The 23,102-nt window shown below is 38.5% G+C and overlaps 1 protein-coding gene across 23 annotated transcripts in view; it reads left to right on the top strand.

Moving 5' to 3' along the window:
• The window catches only part of GRIP1 (glutamate receptor interacting protein 1), an 852,850-nt gene that overhangs the window by 774,983 nt on the left and 54,765 nt on the right, over nt 1-23,102 (top strand). For all 23 annotated transcript variants that reach the window (XM_054527383.2, XM_054527382.2, XM_063712186.1 and 20 more), the window contains 2 exons: nt 4,122-4,191; nt 18,145-18,290. In XM_054527383.2, coding sequence (XP_054383358.1) covers nt 4,122-4,191; nt 18,145-18,290 — 216 coding nt within the window. The remainder of the gene's footprint in view (nt 1-4,121; nt 4,192-18,144; nt 18,291-23,102) is intronic.

The following is a 23,102-nucleotide window of genomic DNA, read 5'->3' as shown; positions in this document are numbered from 1 at the left end:
CCAAGATCTGTGTAGCAAACCTAGAAAGCAACCAGTCCAGACAGATCAGCAAACTCTGATAGAATTCCTGATAAGATTTGACACATTGAGAGAAGATTTATATATCCTGGGAAATATGAGGAGTTGAATTAATAATAAACACAAGAAAACAAAGCAAACAAAAACATCAAGACATCAGATAACAAAAGGAAATACATATTCTGCAGAAAAGGAAAGAAATCATGGAATGCTATATGACTTACTTCTGGATGCTGTTGACATAGTCATGCTAAAATAAATACCAATATTGATTAATAAATACCAAAAATTATGACAAAATGGTATTGGGAAAATGGAGGGACAAGAAGGGTATATGAGTATGTTAGTGGTCTAGAGGTGGGAGAAACTAACTCTTCATCCTTCATAATAGAAAGTAAATAGAAAATGACTAACACCAAAAAATAATTTGGTAGTAATAGTCATATGTTATTTAGCAATACGGAAACAGCCAAAAGAATTGAAAGCATCTGGGGAAGCAAGAAATTGAGCACGGCTCTTTCAGAATTCTTGACTCTTTAAATTGTATGCATGTATATTTTTGGTACAAAGAAAATACATTTTAAAAAGTAATATAGTAAGTTGTTTACTTGTGAGTACCAAGAATGTATATCTATAGGCAGCATGAAAAATCTTAATATTGCAGTGTTATTAAAATGGATTCTTGTGATCCGGGATAAAATTTCCAATGACATTGCCTTGCTGGATTGCAGAAGAGCTGTAGACACACATGACGATGATGAATTCTCAACAAGCTTGTAAATGACTCAAATAATGCAAATCTAGTAACAACAAAAACACTTGCATTGGAGATACAAGTGACGAGTTTGAATTAAAATCATTTCATAAAATATGCATGGGAAAGAGGCAGTACTAATATATATCATATAACACAGGATTTACCATCATTGCTCTTTTTTGTCAGGCTTTCAGTTGTGTGTTCCACTAGTTCAGTTGAAATTTCAAGGAGTTTGAAATTTCAAAGAGTTGTATTGTTTTTTCTTTCTGTTTCAGAACTTAATAAGCTTTTATTGCCCTTTTCTTTTTAACCACACTCTTGGAAGTGTTCAATATCCTTCCCCATCCCCATATGTGTTTGTATGGATTTCCCACTTGGAATCACTTAACAGAAGAGAGAAAATTATTTCATGCCTAATAACCTCAGGAGATTTAACCAGCCCTGCCTCTCCTTTTTATTCAACTTCCCTGGGGTTTCATAGCCAGTGCCCAGAGCAGAGGTGCTTGTCTCATAGTTGGTGTTCAATAAATATGTACTAAATAAATGAATGGTTCTGTGGAGAACTACAATCAAATTCCAAGCACTGAGTGAATGCTAGTGTATTCTCATTCAAAGGGTCACAAACTGAGAAGCCTTCATGGGTGAGGCAACTCAGTGAGTGAGATCAGCCCAATGAGGATAGAGGCAAATGGGAAATCAAAGGCTTCATCTAAAGGAGGTAGTGGGAAACTTAGTCCACTGTTGTTAAACAATAATAGCAACAATAAGCATTTATCTAATTCATTATGTGTGCACTCATCCAATCTCTTTACATGTAATAGCTCACATAATCCTCCCAACTAAAACTATATGGTAAGCACTGTTATTCGTCAACACCATTTTGCAGATGAGGAAACTAAGGCACCTAAGGACTTTGTGCTCAAGCACATATAGCTAATAAGTGGTAGAGCCAGGATTTTGGACCCAACCATTCTGGCTGCCAAGTCCTGTCTCTCAATCATGACACCATATTGCCCATCTATTTTTTAAAAGAAGCCATGTATCTACATAAAATCTACTAATTTGTAAGTGTTGGCAACTAAATATTTTTAAAGCACTACCAGTCAAGCAAAGCATGCTTGGTTTGTGACTTCTTCTTAAGTAGTAGAAAATTAAAACATGGGGCTAGGATACGCAAACCATGAGTGGGCCCCCGGACCATGCATAGCCCATTTAACATGCATGGTGGTGATGGGCAGGATCTCATACAAATCTGGATGACACACTTCTGGGTTCAACCCCATCATCCCAATGGGCATCCACCCTATTGAGTCCATTAAAGGAGAAAGAGAAGAATCTAGTAAATGTGAAAATGGCCACCATACATGTCTGTAGACCATGAGTAATTTCAAACTCCTCTGCAAAGCTGTGTAGGTTTGACCAAGACCTTATAGTGCTATATTCCTCTCTTTCAAGGATGACAGAGATAGGTCTGATGTATTTTGTTGCCTCTACTATTGTTTGGTTTTACAGACCATTTCAGTGGAACATGGATTTTTTTTTTAAAGCCAAAGGAAACATTGAGTGCTATGTGATGGTTACTACAGCTTGGCAAAAATATTGTGTCAATTCATTGGCAGATGCTAGAAAAGCTGTACTTGCTGGTAATAACAAAGTTTTTATTTTTGTGCCCTATGCCCAGAACAATTTGCAGTTTTGAAATATGACATAACTAGAAATCCTGGATGCTCATATGCCTCTAGAGGCATTCTATCAAATCATTGAATGAAGTTTTAAATTATGAATTAATTATAGTGAAGAGAATGCTTTGCATTCTTTGCTGGAAGCTAAGAATAATTATTAAATGAAGTCCCATTAGCATTTACTATGGACTAATTTAGACAGTGGGTAAGGTATCGGTATATGTGTTTTCTTTTTCTTTAAATGTTGTGTTAAGATATTAAGCCATCTGTTCTTGTGCATAAACATTTTCCTGGGATTCAGATGGGATTATGGGATATGATATGGCTCTATGATTATTATGGGGTGATCAGACTGTTTGTAATAAAATCTTACTTTAGGGGTCTGTTAATGATCTCTAAAAGGAAACCACTCCAGCCTTCAGGTTGGCAAAATATCTCCTCTTGGAGGCAAATTGTTTTTCACAAATGTTGGTATGGCTAATTTTAAGGATCCGATTCCTAAATTAAGTGCAAACCTCTAATTCAAGATTTTTTTTTGTATTTATATGGACTATAATTAGTTTCTAGGGTTAATTCTAAGTAGGCTCATTTATAATTGTTTTTTATTCTCATAAATGGAGATATTCCTGAGAAAATTGATAAAAACCCAAAACTGACCACTGTGCAGTATAATAGTTTTACCTAAAAATTCAATAAAAGTTACATGTACATGTTTAGAATATGAGCATATATAAAAATTTAGTTAACTAGCAACAAAATATTTACTAAAAAAAAATGAGTCCCATTCCAAGAGCTTTCTAAGTATGAATTTGTGAGCAGAATGTAAAGATTTAGAGTCCATCTAGCAAAAGATTTCCTTGTGAGGAAAAAAAAAAAAAAAAAAAGAACTTTACTGATTGATTGATTGATCAAGACGGAGTTTTGCTCTGTTGCCCAGGCTAGAGTGCAGTGGTGTGATCTCAGGTCACTGCAACCTCTGCCTCCTGCGTAAAAGCGATTCTCCTGCCTCAGTCTCCCAAATAGCTGGAACTACAGGCATGCGCCACCATGCCTTTCTAATTTTTGTGTTTTTAGTAGAGATGGGGTTTCACCATGTTGTTCAAGCTGATGTCGAACTTCTGACCCCAGGTGATTCTCCCACCTCAGCCTCTCAAAGTGCTAGGATTACAGGCGTGAGCCACTGTGCCTGGCCAAAAAACAGAACTTTAAATCAGTGATTCTTATCAACTTTCCCACTCTACACTGAAGTAATATATGGCATATTCCCATCAACAGTGGTGTCTCCTCACTGGAAAGGAATAGAAGAAAGGGTAACTAAGGGGAGCCCCCAATTGATTTTAATACTCCCCAACTGAGATACCCATCCTTCAGGTCCTCTCTTGAGAATTGCTTATTAAAATAGATTTAAATTAAATGGGTACTTATCCAATTGCTTTCTCTAATTACAAATTTAAAGTGGCATTGCTTTAGTTTTTATGTTTGTAAATATTTTAGCACAAACATTTGTAAAGACATAATGTGCATATTTCCTAATTCATTTGCTGACCATCTTTGTTTTGCATACAAACGTTACTTGCATTAAGTTATTATAAAACAGGGGAAATGTACAGTAAGGGGTGAATAATGGATATAAAGATGTGATTATTCTATCTCCATTATTACAGCACCATCCAGTAGAAAACCAGGAGACCCCCTTGTCATTTCAGATATCAAGAAAGGGAGTGTGGCACACAGGTAAGGAAAATGGATTTTCTGATTCATTTTAAGGCATCTCTTAATTTAAGTATACATGACACCTTCCACACCCAAAGCAAACCTTTCTAATGGGTCACTGTATTTTCAGAAACTTCCAAGCAGTCACTATTAATTGATCACATTTGACATCCCTAGTTCCAGTGGCTCCATAGATCTCTTCCTGCTTATCAATTTATTTCTGCACGGCTGAAAATATTTCTTAGGGTCTTTCATGAATCTAGCATAGGCTCTCCTTCACTGGTCAACTTCCATTCATTTTCTGACCAAAAAAAAACCCCCTGAAAGTAGCAGCACTTATTAGAGGTACCCAAACAGAGGTGATAACTTGTGCAAGAGTTTTGCTGTTACCAGAATATCCCCTCTGGGCAAGCAAGATTCTTGAGTTTTAAAATGTTCATGTCACCTATTTGGCCCATATACCATCAAAATCAGGAGGTCTCAAATTTTTAATTTCATAAATAAAAATATTTTTAAATGATTGAGGATACTGATATAAGACCATTAACTTTCTTTTTATTTTCCAATTCAGGATTTAAAAAAAAATTCAACCTATTATCACAATTATTTTATTAAATAAATACTTTGTTTTATTTTTGAGACAGAGTGTCACCTGTATCACCCACACTGGAGTGCAGTGGCACAATCTCGGCTCACTGAAACCTCTGTCTCCTGGGTTCAAGCGATTCTCCTGCCCCAGCCTCCCAAGTAGCTGGGATTACAGGTGCACACCGCCATGCCCGGCTAATTTTTGTATTTTTTACTAGAGACAGGGTTTTGCCATGTTGACTAGGCTGGTCTCAAACTCCTGATCTCAGGTGATCCACCCACCTCAGCCTCCCAGAGTGCTGGGATTATAGGTGTGAACCGCCACACCCAGCCCAAGAAATACTTTAACATTCAAAAAGTAGGAAGGACATTGTATGAGTTTAGGTATGTATATGCAGGCTCCACTGCTATGACAAAGAGACATCTAAAGACAGTGGATCAAGCAAGACAGAAGTTTCCCTCTCATAACAGTTGGGAGATAGGTAGGCAATCTAGGGCTATGGGAGCCATCCCAGCAGCTTGTCAGTTATTACCATTTTTTTATTTTTAAGTTTTGTGGGTATATAGTTGGTATATATATTTATGGGATACAAGAGATATTTTGATAAGGCATGCAATGCATAGTAATTACATCATGGAAAATAGGGTACCCGTCCCCTCAAGCTTTTATCCTTTGTGTTACAAACAATCCAATTATACTCTTTTAGTTATTTTTCAGTGTACAATTAAATTACTACTGACCATAGTCACCCTGTTGTGCCATCAAATACTAGGTCTTATTCATTCTATTTTTTTGTACCCATTAACCATCCCTGTTTTCCCCACCCTGACCCCCCCCCCCCACTACCCTTCCTAGCCTCTGGTAACCATCCTTCTACTCTCTCTCTGCATGAGTTCAGTTATTTTGATTTTTAAATACCACAAATAAGTGAGAACATGTGATGTTTGTATTTCTATGCCTGGTTTATTTCATTGAACATAATGACCTCCAGTTCCATCTAACGCATTGCAAATGACAGGATCTCGTTCTTTTTTATGGCTGAATGGAACCCTGTTGTATATATCTACCACATTTCTTTTATCCATTTATCTCTCAATGGACACTTATGTTGCTTCCAAATCTTGGCTATTGTGAACAGTGCTGCAGCAAACATAGGAGTGCAGATATCTCTTCAATATACTGATTTCCTTCCTTTTGGGTATATACCCAGCAGTGGGATTGCTGGATCATATGGTAGCTCTATTTTTAGTTTTTTGAGAAGCCTCCAGCTGTTTTTATGGTGGTTGTACTAATTTACATTCCCATCAACAGTGTACCAGGGTTCCCTTTCCTCCACATTCTCTCCAGCATTTGTTATTGCCTGTCTTTTGGATAAAAACCATTTTAACTGGGGTCAGATGATATCTCATTGTAGTTTTGATTTGCATTTCTCTGATGACCACTGATGTTGAGCATCTTTTCGTATGCCTGTTAGACATTTGTATGTCTTCTTTTGAGAAATGACTATTCAAATATTTTGGCCATTTTTTAATAGGATTACTAGATTGTTTTTTCCTATAGACTTGTTTGAGCTCCATGTATATTCTGGTGATTAATCCCTTGTCAGATGGATAGTTTGCAAATATTTTATCCTATTATGTGAGTTGTCTCTTTGTTGATTTTTTTTCTTTGCTATGAAAAAGATTTTTCGCTTGTTGTGATCCCATTTGTCCATTTTGCTTAGGTTACCTGTGCTTGTGGGGTATTACTCAAGAGATATTTGCCCAGAGCAATGTCCTGGAGAGTTTCCCCAATGTTTTCTTGTGGTAGTGTCATAGTTTGAAGTCTTAGATTTAAGTTGTTAATCCATTTTGATTTGACTTTTGTATCTGGCAAGAAATAGCTGTCTAGTTTTTTTCTTCTGCATGTTGATATTCAGTTTTCCCAGCACCATTTATTGAAGAGACTGTCTTTTCCCCAGTGTATGTTTCTAGGCACCTTTGTCAAAAATGAGTTCACTGTAGGCATGTGGATTTGTTTCTGGGTTCTCTATTCTGTTCCATTGGTCTGTATGTGTGTTTTTTGCCAGTGCCATGGTGTTTGGGTTACTGTAGCTCTGTAGTATAATTTGAAGTCAGATAATGGGATTCTTCCAGTTTTCTTCTTTTTGCTCAGGATAGAATTGGGTATTCTAGGTCTTTTGTGGTTCAGTATAAATTTTAGGATACTTTTGTCTATTTCTGTGAAGAGTGTCATTGGTATTTTGATACAGATAGCATTGAATATGTAGATTGCTCTGGGTAGTATGGATATTTTAACAATATTGATCCTTCTAGTTTATAAACATGTAGTTTTTTTTCTATTTGTTTGTGTCCTCTTCAATTTCTTTCATCAGTGTTTTACAGTTTTCATTGTAGAGATCTTTACTTCTTTCATTAATTTCTAAGTATTTGATTTTATCTGTGGCTCTTGTAAAAGGGATTACTTCTTTAATTTCTCTTTCAGATTGTTCACTGTTGGCATATAGAAATGCTACTGATTTTGTATTATTTATTTTGAAGCCTGCAACTTTACTGAATTTTTTAAATCAGCTCTAATTGTTTTTTCTGGAGTCTTCAGGTTTTTCCACATATAAGATCATGTCTTCTGCAAGCAAGGATAATTTGACTTCTTCCTTTCCAATTTGGATACGCTTTTATCTTTCCCTTGTGGGATTGCTCTAGCTAGGACTTCCAGTACTGTGTTGCATAACAGTGGTGACAGTGAGCATCCTTGTTGTGTACCAGATCTTAGAGGAATGCCTTTTAGTTTTTCCTCATTCAGTGTGATACTAGCAGCAGCTCTGTTGTATATGGCTTTTATTATGTTGAGGTATATTTCTTCTATGCCCTAGTTTTTTGAGGATTTTTATCATGAAGGGATGTTAAATTTTTTCAAATGCTCTTTCAGCATCAATAGAAATGATCATATGGTTTTTGTCCTTTATTCTACTGACATGATGTGTTTCACTCACAGATTTGCATAGCTTGCACCATCTTTTAATCCCTGGGTTGTGATCCAACTTGGTTGTGATGAATCATCTTTTTAATATATTTTTGACTTCACTTTGCTAGTATTTTGTTAAGGATTTTTTCATCAATGTTCGTTAGAGGTTTTGGGCCCGTAGTTTTCTTTTTCTTTTTCTTTTTCTTTCCTTTTTTTTTTTTTTTTTTTTTTTTGTGTGTGTGTGTGTGTGTGTGTGTGTCTTTGTCTGGTTTTGTTATCATGGTAATACTGGCCTCATAGAATGAGTTTGGAATCATTCCCTCCTCCTCTATTTTTCAGAATAGTTTTAGCAGGATTGATGTTAGTTCTTTAAATGTTTGGTAGAATTCAGCAGTGAAGCCATTGGGTCCCAGGTTTTGCCTTACTTGGAGACTTTTTATTATGACTTCAATTATGTTACTTGTTATTGGTCTGTTCAGGTTTTGAATTTCATCATAGTTCAATGTTGGTACATTGTATGAGTCTAGGAATTTACCCATTTCCTCTAGCTTTTCTAATTTATTGGCATATAGTTGCTCATAGGAGCCACTAATGATCCTTTGAATTTCTGTGGTATCAGTTGTAATGTCTCCTTTTTCATCTCTGACTTTATTTAGTTGGGTCTTCTCCTTTTTTTAATTTTTGTTATTAGTCTGGCTAAAGCTTTGTCCATTTTGTTCACCTTTTTAAAAACATTTTGTTTCATTGATCTTTGCATTGTTTTCTTCATTTCAAATTCATTATTTTTGCTCTGATCTTTATTATTTATTTTCTACCACTAATTTTGGGTTCAGTTTGCTCTTGCTTTTCTGATTCTTTAAGATGCATTGTTAGATTATTTATTTGAAGTCTTTGTTCTTTTTTGATGTAGGCACTTATAACTAAAAATTTCCTGCTTAGTGCTGCTTTTGCTGTATCTCGTTGGCTTTAGTATGTTGTGTTTCCATTATCATTTGTTTCATGAAATTTTTTAATTTTCTTATTAATTTCTTCATTGGCCCACAGGTCACTCAGAAGCATGTTGTTTCATTTCCATGTGTCTGCATAGTTTACAAAATTCCTCGTGTTTTTTTTCTTCAAATTTTATTTTAAGTTCCAGGGTACATGTGCAGGATGTGCAGGTTTGTTACATAGGTAAATGTGTGCCATGTTTTGCTGCACAGATCAACCTATCATCTAGGTATTAAGCCCAGTCTCCATTAGCTATTCTTCCTGATGGTCTCCCTCCCACCACTTCACCCATGACTGGCCCCACTGTGTGTTGTTGTTTCCAATGTGTCCATGTGTCCTCATCGCTCAGCTCCCACTTATAAGTGACAACATGCAGTGTTTGGTTTTCTGTTTCTGTGTTAGTTTGCTGAGGATAAAGGCCTCCAGCTCTATCCATGTACCTGCAAAGGACATGATCTCATTCCTTTTTATGGCTGCATAGTATTCCATGGTGTATATATATCACATTTTCTTTATCCAGTCTATCATAAATGGGCATTTGGGTTGATTCCATGTATTTGCTATTGTGAATAGTGCTGCAGTGGACATATGCATGCATGTATCTTTATAATATAATAATTTACATTCCTTTGGGTATATATCCAGTAATGGGATTGCCGGGTCAAATGGTATTTCTGCTTCTAGATCTTTGAGGAATTGCCACATTGTCTTTCATAATGATTGAACTAATTTACATTCCCACCAAACATGTAAAATCATTCCTTTTTCTTTGCAACCTCACTGGCATCTGTTGTTGCTTGACTTTTTCATAATTGCCATCCTGACTGGCATCAGATGATATCTCATTATGATTTCAATTTGTATTTCTCTAATGATCAGTGATGACGAGCTTTTTCTCATATGTTTGCTGGTTGCATGAATATCTTTTTTTGAGAAGTGAAGTTCTTTGTAGACTTTGGATATCAGACCTTTATTCGATAGATAGATTTTGAAAATTTCCTGCCATTCTGTAGGTTGTCTGTTCACTCTGATGATAGTTTCTTTTGCTGTGCATAAGCTCTTTAGTTTAATTAGATCCCATTTATCAAAGATTGCTTTTGTTGCCATCGCCTTTGGCATTTTCGTCATGAAATCTTTGCCTGTGCCTATGTCCTGAATGGTATTGTCTAGATTTTCTTCTAGGGTTTTTATAGTTTTGGGATTTACATTTAAGTCTTTAATCCATTTTATTTTGTTTTATTTTATTTTATTTTATTTTATATAAGGTGTAAGGAAGGGGTCCAGTTTCAATTTTCTGCATATGATTAGCCAATTCTCCCAGTGCCATTTATTAAATGGGGAATCCTTTTCCCATTGCTTGTTTTTGTCAGGTTTGTTGATGATCAGATGGTTATGGGTGTGCGGTCTTACTTCTGAGTTCTCTATTCTGTTCCTTTGGTCTATATGTCTGTTTTTGTACCACTACCATGCTGTTTTGGTTACTGTAGCCTTGTAGTATAGTTTGAAGTTGGGTAGCATGATACCTCCAGCTTTGTTCTTTTAGCTTAGGATTGGTTTGGCTATACAGGCTCTTTTTTGATTCCATATGAATTTTAAAATAGTTTTTTTCTAATTCTGCAAAGAATGTCAATGGTAGTTTAACGGGCATGGTATTGAATCTATAAATTACTTTGGGCAGTATGGTCATTTTCACGATATTGATTTTTTCTATCCATGAGCATGGAATGTGTTTCCATTTGTTTGTGTCCTCTCTGATTTCTTTGAGCAGTGGTTTGTAGCTCTCCATGAAGAGGTCCTTCATTTCCCTTATTAGCTATATTCCTAGGTATTTTATTCTCTTTGTAGCAATTGTGAATGGGAGTTCTTTGATTATTTGGCTCTCTGCTTGCCTATTGTTGGTGTATAAGAACGTTAATGATTTTTGCACAGTGATTTTGTATGTTGAGACTTTTCTGAAGTTGCTTATCAGCTTAAGAAGCTTTTGGGCTGAGATGATGTGGTTTTTCTAGATATAGGATCATGTCATCTGCAAAGACAATTTGACTTTTTCTCTTCTGATTTGAATACCCTTTATTTTTTTCTCTTGCCTGATTGCCCTGGTCAGAACTTCCAATATACTATGTTGAATAGGAGTGGTAAGAGGGCATCCTTGTCTTGTGCTAGTTTTCAAGATGAATGCTTCCAGCTTTTGCCCATTCGGTATGATATTGGCTATGGGTTTGTTCTATGTGGCTTTTACTATTTTGAGGTATGTTCCTTCAATACCTAGATTATTGAGAGTTTTTAAATGAAGGGATGTTGAATATTATTGAAGGCCATTTCTGCATCTATTGAGGTAATTATGTGGTTTTTGTCTTTAGTTCTGTTTATATAATGAACCACATTTATTGTTTTGTGTATGTTGAACCAACCTTGCATCCCAGGGATGAAGCCAACTTGATCGTGGTGGATAAACTTTTTAATGTGCTGCTGGATTCAGTTTGTCAGTATTTTATTGAGGATTTTTGCATCCATGTTTATCAAGAATATTAGCCCGAAGTTTTTTCTTGTTGTTGTATAACTCTCCCGGGTTTTGGTATCAGAATGATACTGGCCTCATAAAATGAGTTAGGGAGAAATCCTCCTTTTCAATTGTTTGGAACAGTTTCAGAAGAAATAGTACCAGCTCATCTTTGTACCTCTGTTAGAATTCAGCTGTAAATCCATGTGGTCCTGGGATTTTTTTTGGTTGGTAGCCTATTTATTACAGTCTCAATTTCAGAACTCGTTGTTGGTCTCTTTGTTCTCATTAGTTTCAAAGAACATCTTGATTTCTGCCGTAATTTTATTATTCACCCAAGGTTCACTCAGGGGCAGGCTGTTCAATTTCCAAGTAGTAGTGCGGTTTAGAGTGAATTTCTTAAACTTGAGTTTAATTTGATTGTGCTGTGGACTGAGAGACTGTTATGATTTCAGTTATTTTGCATTTGCTGAGGAATGTTTTGGTTCCAATTATGTGATCAATTTTAGAGTAAGTGTAATGCGGCAATGAGAAGAATGTATATTCTGTCGTTTTGGGGTGGAGAGTTCTGTAGATATCTATCAGGTCCACTTGATCCAGAGCTGAGTTCAAGTCCTGAATATCTGTGTTTATTTTCTGTCTCAATGATCTGTCTAATATTGTCAGTGGGGTGTTACAATCTCCCACTGTCACTGTGTGGGAGTATAAGTTTCTTCATAGGTCTCTAAGAACTTGCTTTGTGAATCTGGGTACTCCTGTATTAGGCGCATATATATTTAGAATACTTAGCTCTTCTTGTTGAATTTAACATTTTTTTCTATCTTTGTTGGTTTAAAGTATCTTTTGTCAGAAATTAGGAGTGCAGGCTCTGCTTTTGTCAGTTTTTCATTGCTTGGTAAATTTTATTCCATCACTTTATTTTGAGCCTGTGTGTGTCACTGCATGTGAGATATGTCTCTTGAAGACAGCACACCAATAGGTCTTGGCTCTCTCTTTATCCAGTTTGCCATTCTATGTCTTTTAACTGGGGCATTTATCCTGTTTACATTTAAGTTTAGTGTTGATATGTGTTAATTTGATCATATCATCATGATGCTAGTTGGTTATTTTGCAAACTTGTTTATGTGGTTGCTTCATAGTGTCACTGGTCTGTGCATTTCAGTGTGTTTTTGTAGCGGCTGGTAATGGTTTTTCCTTTCCATATTTAACACTTCCTTTAAGAGCTCTTGCAAGGTAGGTCTGATAGTGATGAATTCCCTCAGCATTTACGTGTCTGAAAAGGATCTTATTTCTCCTTTGCTTATGAAGTTTAGTTTGGCCAGATATGAAATTCTGGGTTGGAAATTATTTTCTTTAAGAATGTTGAATATTGGCCCCCAAACTCTTCTGGCTTGTAGGGTTTCTGCTGAGAGGTCTGCTGTTGGTCTGATGGGCTTACCTTTGTAGGCATCCTGGCCTTTCTTTCTGGCTATGCTTAACATTTCTTTCTTTCATTTCGACCTTGGAGCATCCGATGATTATGTGTCTTGGGGTTGATCTTCTCCTGTAGTATCTTATTGAGGTTCTCTGGATTTCCTAAATTTGAATGTTGGCCTATCTTGCTAGGCTAGGGAAGTTCTCCTGGATTATATCCTGAAGTACGTTTTCCAACTTAGTTCTGTTCTCCCCATCTCCTTCAGGTACCCCAATCAGTCATAGATTTGGTCTTTTTACATAATCCCATATTTTTGGAGGTTTTGTTTATTCCTTTTTATTCTTTTTTCTCTATTCTTGTCTGCCTGTCTTATTTCAGAAAGATAGTCTTCAACTCTGAGATTCTTTGTTCCACTTAGTCTATTTGGCTATGGACACTTGTGATTGCATTGTGAAGTTATCATGTTATGTTTTTCAGCTCCATAAGGTCATTTATGTTTGTCACTAAACTGGCTATTCTGGTCATCAGCTCCTGTAATGTTTTATTACGATTCATAGCTTATTTGAATTGGGTTAGAACATGCTCCTTTGGTTCAGTGAAGTTCATTATTACCCACCTTTTGAAGCCTACTTCTGCCAATTCAGTCGTCTCAGCTTCAGCCCAGTTCTGTGCCCTTGCTGAAGAAGTGTCACAGTTATTTGGAAGAGAAGAAGCACTCTGGCTTTTTGAGTTTTCAGCAGTTTTAAGTTGATTCTTTCTCATCTTTGTGAACTTATCTACCCTCAATCTTTGAGGTTGCTGATCTGTGAATGGAGTTTTTCTGGGATCTTTTTGTTGATGATGTTACTGTTGTTGCTTTCTGCTTATTTGTTTTTCTTTTAACAGTCAGGCCCCCTTCTGTAGTGCTGTTGTGGTTTGCTGGGGGTCTACTCCAGACCCCAAGCCTGGATCCCTGCTGCACCAGCAAAGGCTACAAAACAGCAAAGATGGGAGCCTTCTCCTTCCTCTGGGAGCTCTGTCCCAGAGGGACACTGACCTGATGCCAATCTGGAGACCTGGAGACCCCTTTTGGGAGGTCACACCCAGTCAGGAGGAACGGTATCAGGGACTGGCTTAAAGAAGCAGTCTGGCTCCCGCTTGACAGAGCAGGTGCACTGTGATTTGGGGAACCACCCTCATCCAGACCACCCAGACTCTGCAGAGCCAGCAGGCAGGAAAGGCTAAGTCAACTGAACCAGAGAGACCATGGCTTCCCCTCCTGCAAGGGGCTCCATCCCAAGAAGATCAGAGTTCTATTCATAAAACCCTGGCTTAGAGTGAATTTCTTAATCTTGAGTTTAATTTGATTGTGCTGTGGTCTTGAGAGACTGTTATGATTTCAGTTATTTTGCATTTGTAGTTGCTGAAATTCCTGCGGGTGGTCTATAAGGTTCTTGTACTTGAATATTGGTGTCTTTCTCTATGTTTGGGAAGTTCTCTGTTATTATCCCTTTGAATAAAGTTTCTACCCCTATCCCTCTCTCTACCTTGTCTTTAAGGCCTATAACTCTTAGATTTGGCCTTTTGAGGCTATTTTTTAGATCTTGTAGGTGTGCTTCATTGTTTGTTTGTTTGTTTGTTTTGAGACAGAGTCTCACTCTGATGCCCAGGCTGAGTGCTGTGGTGCAATCTCGGCCCACTGTAACCTCTGCCTCCTGGGTTCAAGCGATTCTCCTGCCTCAGCCTCCTACGTAGCTGGGATTACAGCTGCATGCCACCATGCCCAGCTATTTTTTTTTTTTTTGTATTTTTAGTAGAGACAGGCTTTCACCATGTTGGCCAGGCTTGTCTCGAACTCCTGACCTCAGGTGATCTGCCCACCTCAGCCTCCCAAAGTGCTGGGATTATAGGCATGAGCCACCATGCCTGGCCCAGTTTTTTGGGTTTTTTTTCTTTTGTCTTCTCTGGCTGTGTATTTTCAAATATCCTGTCTCCAAGCTTACTAATTCTTCTGCTTGATCAATTCGGTTGTTAAGAGACTCTGATGCATTTTTCTAGTGTGTCAATTGCATTTTTCAACTCCAGAATTTCTGCTGGATTTTTTTCAATTATTTTAATCTCTTTGTTGAATTTGTCTGATAGGATTCTGAATTTATGATCTGTATTATCACAGACTCAAAACTTTATTTTTTACTCAAAACAGTAATTTAGAATTCTCTGTATGAAAGGCCACATATCTCTATTTCTCTGTGATTGGTCTTTCGTGCCTTATTTAGTTCACTTGGTGAGGTCATGTTTTCCCAGATTGTCTTGATGCTCATGGATGTTCATTGGTGTCTGAGAATTGAAGAGTTAAGTATTTATTATAGTCTTTGCAGTCTGGGCTTGTTTTTACCTGTCCTTGTTGGAAAGGCTTTCCAAGTATTCGAAGGGACTTGGGTGTTGTGATCTAAGTTTTTGGTCACTTCACCTGTATCTCCATTAGGGGACACCCCAAGTCCAGTAACACTATGGCTCTTGCAGACTCAAAAATACTGCCTTGGTGGTCTTGGGTAAGATCCAGAAGAATCATCTGGATTACTAGGCAGAGACTCTTGTTCTCTTCCTTTTCTTCCAAACAGATATAGTCTCTCTCTCAGTGCTGAGCTGCCTGAAGCTGAGGGGTGATGGGGTGACACAAGCACCCCTGTGGTCACCACCACTGAGACTATGCTGGTTCAGACCTGAAGCCAACATGGTACTAAGGTCTCAACTAAGGCTGCCAGTAAACCCTTATCTGGCTACCACTAGGCCATGTTCACTCAAGGACCAAAGGCTCTACAATCAGCAGGTGGCAAAGCCAGCCAGGATAGTATCCTTCTTTTCAGGGCAGTGAGCTCCCCCTGGCCCCTTGCAGGTCTAAAGATGCCATCCGGGAGCCTGGTCCTAGAGTCAAAAACCTTAGGAATCTACCTGGTGCTCTATTCTACTATAGCTGAGCTGTCACCCAAGACACAAGACGAAGTCCTTCCCATCCTTTCCTCAAGGAGAGAAGTCTCTCCCCGTGGCCACCACTGCTCCAGGCCCATGGCAAGTACTGCCTGGCTATTGCCGATGTTCACTCAAGACCCAAAGGCTCTTCAGTCAGCTTGTGGCGAATGCTGCCAGGGCCGGGACTCTTCTTTCAAGGCGGTGGGCTCCCCTCTGTCCCAGAGCAGGTCCACAAACGTCCAAGAGCTAAAGCCTAGAATCAGGGACCCCAAGAGCCCACTAGGTACTCTACCACTGTTGCAGAGCTGGTACCTAAGCTGCAAGATAAAGTCCTTTTTACTATTTCCTCTGCTTTTCTCAAGCAGAAACAGCCTCTCCCCATAGCCACCACAGCTGGGAATGTGTTGGGTCACACCTGAAGCCAGCACAACTCAGAGTCTCACCTAAGGCCCACAGCAAGTACTACCTGACTACTACTGCTGATTTTATTTTTTTATTACATTTAATTTTATTTATTTTTTGAGACAGAGTCTCATTCTGTTGCGCAGGCTGGAGTACAGTGGTGCGATCGGCTCACTGCAAGCTGCACCTCCCAGGTTCAAGTGATTCTCCTGCCTCAGCTCCCAAATAGCTGGGATTACAGGCGTGCACCACCATGCCTGGCTAATTTTTGTATTTTTATTACAGACTGAGTTTCACCATGTTGGCCAGGCTGGTCTTGAACTCCTGGTTTCAAGTGATCCACCCACCTCGGCCTCCCAAAGTGCTGGGATTACAGGCATGAGCCACCGTGCCCAGCCGTGCTGCTGATTATTCAGGGCCCAAGGGATATTTAGTCAGCAGGTGATAAATGCTGCCAGGACTGGGTCCTTCCCTTCAAGGCAGCAGGTTCCCTTCTAGCCCTGGGTGTATCTAGAAATGTTGTCTGGGAGCAAAGGCCTAGAAAAGGGGCCTTAGGACTCTGTCTGGTGCCCTGTCATACTATGGCTGAGCTGATATCCAAGTTGCAAGACAAAGTCTTCTTTACTCTCCCCTCTTCTCTACTCAGGTAGAGTGAAGGAATCTCTCTGGGAGTTGTGAGCTGTGCTGTGTAGGGCTAGGAGAGGGGTGTTGCAAGCACTCACTTAGCCACCCCAGCTGGTTTCTCACTAGGTCACATGCCTCCCAAGTCTACTGGCTCTGAGCTCAGCACAGCATCAGGACTTGTCCAGGAATTGCAGTCTTTGTGGCTTTAAACTGTCTTTTGAGTTTATTTAGTACCCAAGAACACTTTAGCATGCAGCAGTGAGGCGTGCTGGAACTCAAGTTCTGACCACTGGAATGGGTGATTCCCCTCTGCCTAGGGCTGATCTAAATGTTCCCTCTGTGGATATCAGTTGACTTCTGCCCAGTGTTGCTTTCTGCTGTGACAGGGTAGCACTGAGTTTCAATGCAGTCTCTCCATCACTGTGTTCTGCCACCCACAAGTGCAGTTTTTCTCTCCATGCCATGTGGCTGCTGCGGAAGGAATGGGGGAGGGGCTGGCATCATCAATTCAAGACTTTCTTTCCTACCCTTTTCAGTGCCTCTTTCAATGATATGAAGTTAAAACCAGGTACTGTGATTGCTCACCTGATTTTTGGTTCTTATAAAAGTGCTTTTCTGTATGGATAGTTGTTAAATTTGGTGTTCCTGCAAGGAGGACGATCAGTGGAGGCTTCTATTCAGCCACCTTGCTCCACCTCCCTCCTGTTACCATTTTCTAGCTACAGGCAGGAGGTGGGGAGGGTCCCCAGAGAGTCTAGGGCATGCATTTTTAGAGGGTAACTTAAAAGAAGGGAAGGGAGAATGGATGCTGGGAGACAATTAGCAGTCTCTGGCACAGATATAATGCATAAAAGGCTGTTCTTACAACTCTGTGTATATATACATATATGCACATAGAAACATATACATACTACATTCACATTATTCTTTTTTTTGTTTCATTAAGGACCTTAAAATTTTTTTCAACAGACCTACCCTGGTCCACAGCCAGTTTTAGGGTCTCAGTGGCCACCTTCCAAATAAGAAGCTATAGATTCATCTATAAATTTTCATGCTGCTCTGGCCATAGTGAGTTTCCAGATGCAAGTGGAAGTAGCAGAGGTTCAAGCCTTAGGCTTCCACTAACTCTATTACACCTTGCCTTCTCTCATTCTCTTAGTGCTCTCCTAATATCTGGACTACCAAGGATCAAAAGTGATAAAACAATATGGAGAAACACAAGGATACCCGGGTCTATGCAGACCCTCGCCCATTACCTCCCTTCCTAGGAATTGTATGCTTTCTGAGTGACACATATGTTCTTGTTTAATTGAAAAAAGTATAAGAAAAAATATTTTTAACACTCTGCAATTTAATGTCATGGCAGGCAACCCAAATAAGACTAGAAGAAGGGAGGCAGTTGTCAATAAAGTACAATTTAAAAACAGTTGAACCTCTTTTCCTCTAAAGACTACTATAATGCTACATTATGCTTAATGCCTCTTTAAATGGCCTAGTTAAGTGCTCATCATTAGTCATGTGTTACTATGCATTCACTAACAGAACTGGGACCCTGGAACTTGGGGATAAATTGCTCGCGATAGATAATATCCGGCTGGACAACTGTTCCATGGAAGATGCAGTTCAGATCCTCCAGCAATGTGAAGACCTGGTGAAGCTCAAAATCCGCAAAGATGAAGATAATTCAGGTATTGAGAGCATCCTTAGTTAAAACTGATTTTTCGAACTGCCCATCTGTCACCAAACATATTAGATCTTGATGTTTTACGTGCAACAGCTGGCTAGTGATGTAGCAGCAGTGTTTCACAGCTAAAAGAGTCTTTAAATTTTGTGTTGAGAGTGTAGTACGAATTTTAAATAATGGTGCTTGTAAATGATATCATTAAGATATTTTCATTATAGAAAACATTATAATTGCATGAAAATAATTTTTAAAGATGAAATCTAAATCATCATCTAATACAATGAAACTGGTAGTTTTCTAGTTTTTGTTGATATTCATATGGCATAACTATAACCAAGTGGATGTTGCATTTTTTTACTTAATTTTACATTATAAACATTTGATCGTTTTATAAACTCTTCATATCTATCATTTTTATTAACTGCCTGTGATTTACCTTTCTTCTCTTCTTAAATCACTATATTGCTTCCAATTGTTTCATTATTGTAAATAGAACTCTTATAGACATCTTTATGCATAGATGTCTTTATCCAGCTTTTTTTTCTTTTGAAATAAGAAAATATTCCTAGAAGCAGGATGGCTGAGTAAGAATACAAAGGAAATGTCTATGATTCCTGATGAGTCAGTCATGCCCCACATTGCTTTTCAAAAGGGCTATACACACTTTTTAGGCTCTCCAATCAAACTTAGGAGGGCATAGAATCATCTGAAGAGCTTGTTAAAACACAGATCCTGGCACCACCCCAGGTGGGACCTGAGATTCTGGATTCCTAATAAACATCCAGATGCTGCCACAGCTGTGGTGCAAGGAGCACACTTTGGGTAGCCCTGAAATAAGAGACATCTTATCTGATCATGATAAGAATATAGAGCCAATTGAACAGTGTCCATTCACCAAAGGAGTCAGCTAATGTGGGGAATTACAGAATGTGATGTGGATCCATAAAGTAAACATTTAATTTACAATTTTGCCAATCTTGTGGGTAAAGTCAAGGCCTTTCCTATTAATATGGTTCTGCTGATTATACTTACAAGTCTTTTTGTTTGTTTGCCTAAATCATATCCACAATATATATTTTATGATTTCCAGTTTTATTTTGGTTTGGTTTGGTTTTTAATGCAGTGAGACTTTAAAGAATTTATAGCAATCTGAATTCCTCCTCCTCCTAGATTTTGGTTTTCCCCAATGTTGTAGAGTTTTTCCACTAGGTAATTAACAGTAGATTTTTTGTTTGTTTGTTTGTTTTGTGTGGCACACCCAGGCTGGAGTGTGCCATGGAGTGCAGTGGCGCCAACTCTGTTCACTGCAACCTCCACCTCCCAGGTTCAAGCAATTCTTGTGCCTCAGCCTCCTGAGTAGCTGGAATTACTGGTGTGCGTCACCTTTCCTGGCTAATTGTATTTTTAGTAGAGATGGAGTTTTGCCATGTTGGCCAGGCTGGTCTCAAACTCCTGACCTCAAGTGATCTGCCCACCTCGGCCTCCCAAAGTGCTGCGATTACAGGTGTGAGCCACTGCACCTGGCCATAGATTTTTGCCTAACGAACCCTTATTGAATCTTTCCAAACCATTGGATTTTGTTTTCATAGAACAACTACATTCATATTTCGTAGGTTATATAAGATTAATTAAATTACATAGTTAAAAGTACAGCTTGCATAAACAGGTTTAGGAATAAACATAATTGCCTCTAAATTTTGAAGTTTACAACTCAAGCAGGAGTAGGAGCAGAAGCTCAGAGGGGCTACATAAAGAAACCTATTGCTCTGGAGCATGCCATGGCATTGGTCTGTACATTTTATGATGGAAGACGAACAGCCACAATTAATTCAGTAAATTGGTTAAGTGGAGATTGGTTATGAGAGCGTCTACTGTGTATAATTTCATTGCAACCAATAATGAAGTTGTGGCAATGTTCTGGGATTTTGTTAATCAGGTCATCTAGATCTAGAGTTCATGGTTATGTCAGGCTATGTGTTTATGATTCCTATTCCAAGTAAAAAAAAAAATCTATAGTTGCATCCATCAGTACAGTTGATAATAATGATTATATCCAAATATATTTTATAACCAATGTTTAAAAATATGCACAGGTTTGCACTCATTATTTCTTAAGCAACTGATTTTCTGTGCCAAGATTTGCATTTCTCTCCTTACAAGCCTGCTTCAGTTGCACTTTCTTTGGGGGATTTATTTCAAAATAGGGAGGAAGCCTTTAGTATCAGCCTGGGTTCTGTCCTAGTGAGGAGGCAAAGCCCTGTGGAGAAACCTGTTTTGCATGATTTGCCCTGCTCAGCAGATGTCAGCTACCTTCCTTGCAAAGTGAAAAAGCCAAGCCAGAGATGAATATGTATAGTGTGCACAGCTGGCAATGCATCCAGTTTCAAAGCCAGGCTGTGTCTACCAGTTGGCAGGAGTTTCTGAAACAACTGAGCACTTGGAGAGCTAGATCTTATTTTCAGTTACTGATTTCCTTTGCCTCATTTTCCTCCTTTATACCCTTCCCCTACAATCCCTATGTATACTATTATGATAGTTATTGTGCTTATTAAATATGTTTTAATCTTAAGAGGCTCTGTTTTTAAAATCCTAAACCTTCCACTGAAAAACATACAACCACCCAAAATAAGACTATAAATATTGGCATGAGAGACATGCTTACCCAAACCAGATTTTCTCATATTGATATACAGAAATATATACTCATTCAGACATGGTTTTATAAAAGATCACTCTTTGAAAATTATTCAGTTATTGATTTGGAAGAATTTATATGATCCTAGTATCCTCTTCCCTCATAACATTATAAATATAATTTGAGTACCTGAATTCATTTTTATTCAGAGCAAGGTAAGGGAGGAAAAAAAAAACTTTATTCAAAATGTAAAGCCTGACCACAGATTCTTTAAAGGCAAACTAAATCTTCACAAAGAGCAAATGTTTTAAAATCAGACATGATGTAAGAACTCAGAAGAAGAGAGGGTAGGTGGGGGATGAGGGACAACAACAACTACATATTGGGTACAGTGTACACCACTTGGGTGATGGGTGCACCAAAATCTCAGGCTTCACCAAAATCTCAGGCTTCACCACTATACAATTCATCCAGGTAACGAAAAATCACTTGTACCCTTAAAGCTACTGAAATAAATTCTTTTAAAAAAAAATCAGACCTCAGTTTAAAGTTCAGCTCTACCACATTTGAGCTGTGAGAGTTTGGGCAACTTGCTAAACTTGTCTGAGATTTGGTCCCATTTTCAGTAATGTCTACATAATAATACCCATCTCAGGGAGCTGTTGTAGCTTACTGAAGGAAATACTGGCACAGTCCATACTCTACTCAATAAGTGGGGACTATTTGTATTCTAATTACCTCCTGAAATCCCTTTCTCTGCATTCGTTCTGATCCTTGATCAAGATATGACTGAGTGGAAAATAAGCATTGACCCTTTGGACAGTCACTGATTTTGAAAGTTTGATGTAATGCTTAATCTGAAATTATGCTGGTAATTAGAACTATCACATTAAATAGTTGTCATGCTTCATCTCAATATTTTTGAATGGTAATATTCAGTGTATATTCTCCACCCCCAGAAATATTGCTCATACTAATGTGGGCCCTCTGCACTGCAGGAGTTTTCTGGTCCTTTAACTGCTGGCTGCTCTCCATCCTTCAGTGATGATTCTCTCTCTCCGGTTACAGGAAGTTTATAACTATACTTGATGTAACTTGGTTTCCTAAGCTAGCTTGTACTACATTTGGGGTTTAACAGATACTGCTTCAAGATGTAAGCATTTCTTCCAGCTTCCCACGTCTCGCTACCCTGCTGTGTACCTTACCCAAGGAGATGGTAGAACTATTCCCAAATGCTGCTAAAGCCCTCGATTTTCAGTCATGCCATCAGCATTCATTTATTTTCTATGAAGTATCGGGCAATGTGCTATGGACTACCAGTTCTTAGACAATCCTGCCCTTAAATCAGTTACCACCAAATAGGAGAAACAAGAGAATCAATAATTAACAATATGATGAATGTCATAAGGATATGCACAAAATATTCCACAATGGTAAGAGAATGTGAAGGCATCCATTTGCGCCTGAGGACCTCAAGGAAAAGATTCTAACAACCTTAGTCTCGAAGGGATTTGTGAAGTGGTGCAGAAAGTTAGGGAGAGCATGGCACACTCTAGTAGGCAGGTATGGCTCAAGCATAACATGTGTGCAAGGACTTGGTAGTAGGTAAGCTAGAAAGGTATACTGGAGCCAAGTCATTACGGGCCTTGTAAATCATGTTAAGAAATTTGAATTTTATCCCAGAAACCAATGGGGAGTCATTAAAGGACTTAAAACAGGAATGAGGCCCACTAGACTTGGTTAATGACCATTGGTTTTAATCACTTTATGAAAGCACTGAATGAGCCATTCAAGAGAGTCTGAATTAACTCCGTTTCTAGCCCAAGCTGGGGCAAACAGTAGAATGAAAGACTAAGAATGCCAGACTGGCTTCACAACTGACAATCTGGGAAATTTAGGCAAATTAACTTCTCTGAGCATCAGTTTCGTCATCTGTAAATGTCCATTTAATGTTTACATGGCTGTTTTAAGGATTAAAGGAGGAGATATATGTGTGTGTGTGTGTATATATATATATATATTTTTTTTTTTTTGAGATGGAATTTTGCTCTTGTCGCCCAGGCTGGAGTGCAATGGCACAATCTCGGCTCACTGCAACCTCCGCCTTCCAGGTTCAACCAATTCTCCTGCCTCAGCCTCCCAAGTAGCTGGGATTATAGGTGCCCACCACCATGCCCGGCT

The sequence above is a fragment of the Pongo abelii genome, chromosome 10 (assembly GCF_028885655.2).
Source record: "Pongo abelii isolate AG06213 chromosome 10, NHGRI_mPonAbe1-v2.0_pri, whole genome shotgun sequence".
Classification (NCBI taxonomy): domain Eukaryota; kingdom Metazoa; phylum Chordata; class Mammalia; order Primates; family Hominidae; genus Pongo; species Pongo abelii.
The sequence above is the reverse complement of the archived record's forward strand: the minus strand, read 5'-3'. Positions and strand labels throughout refer to the sequence as shown.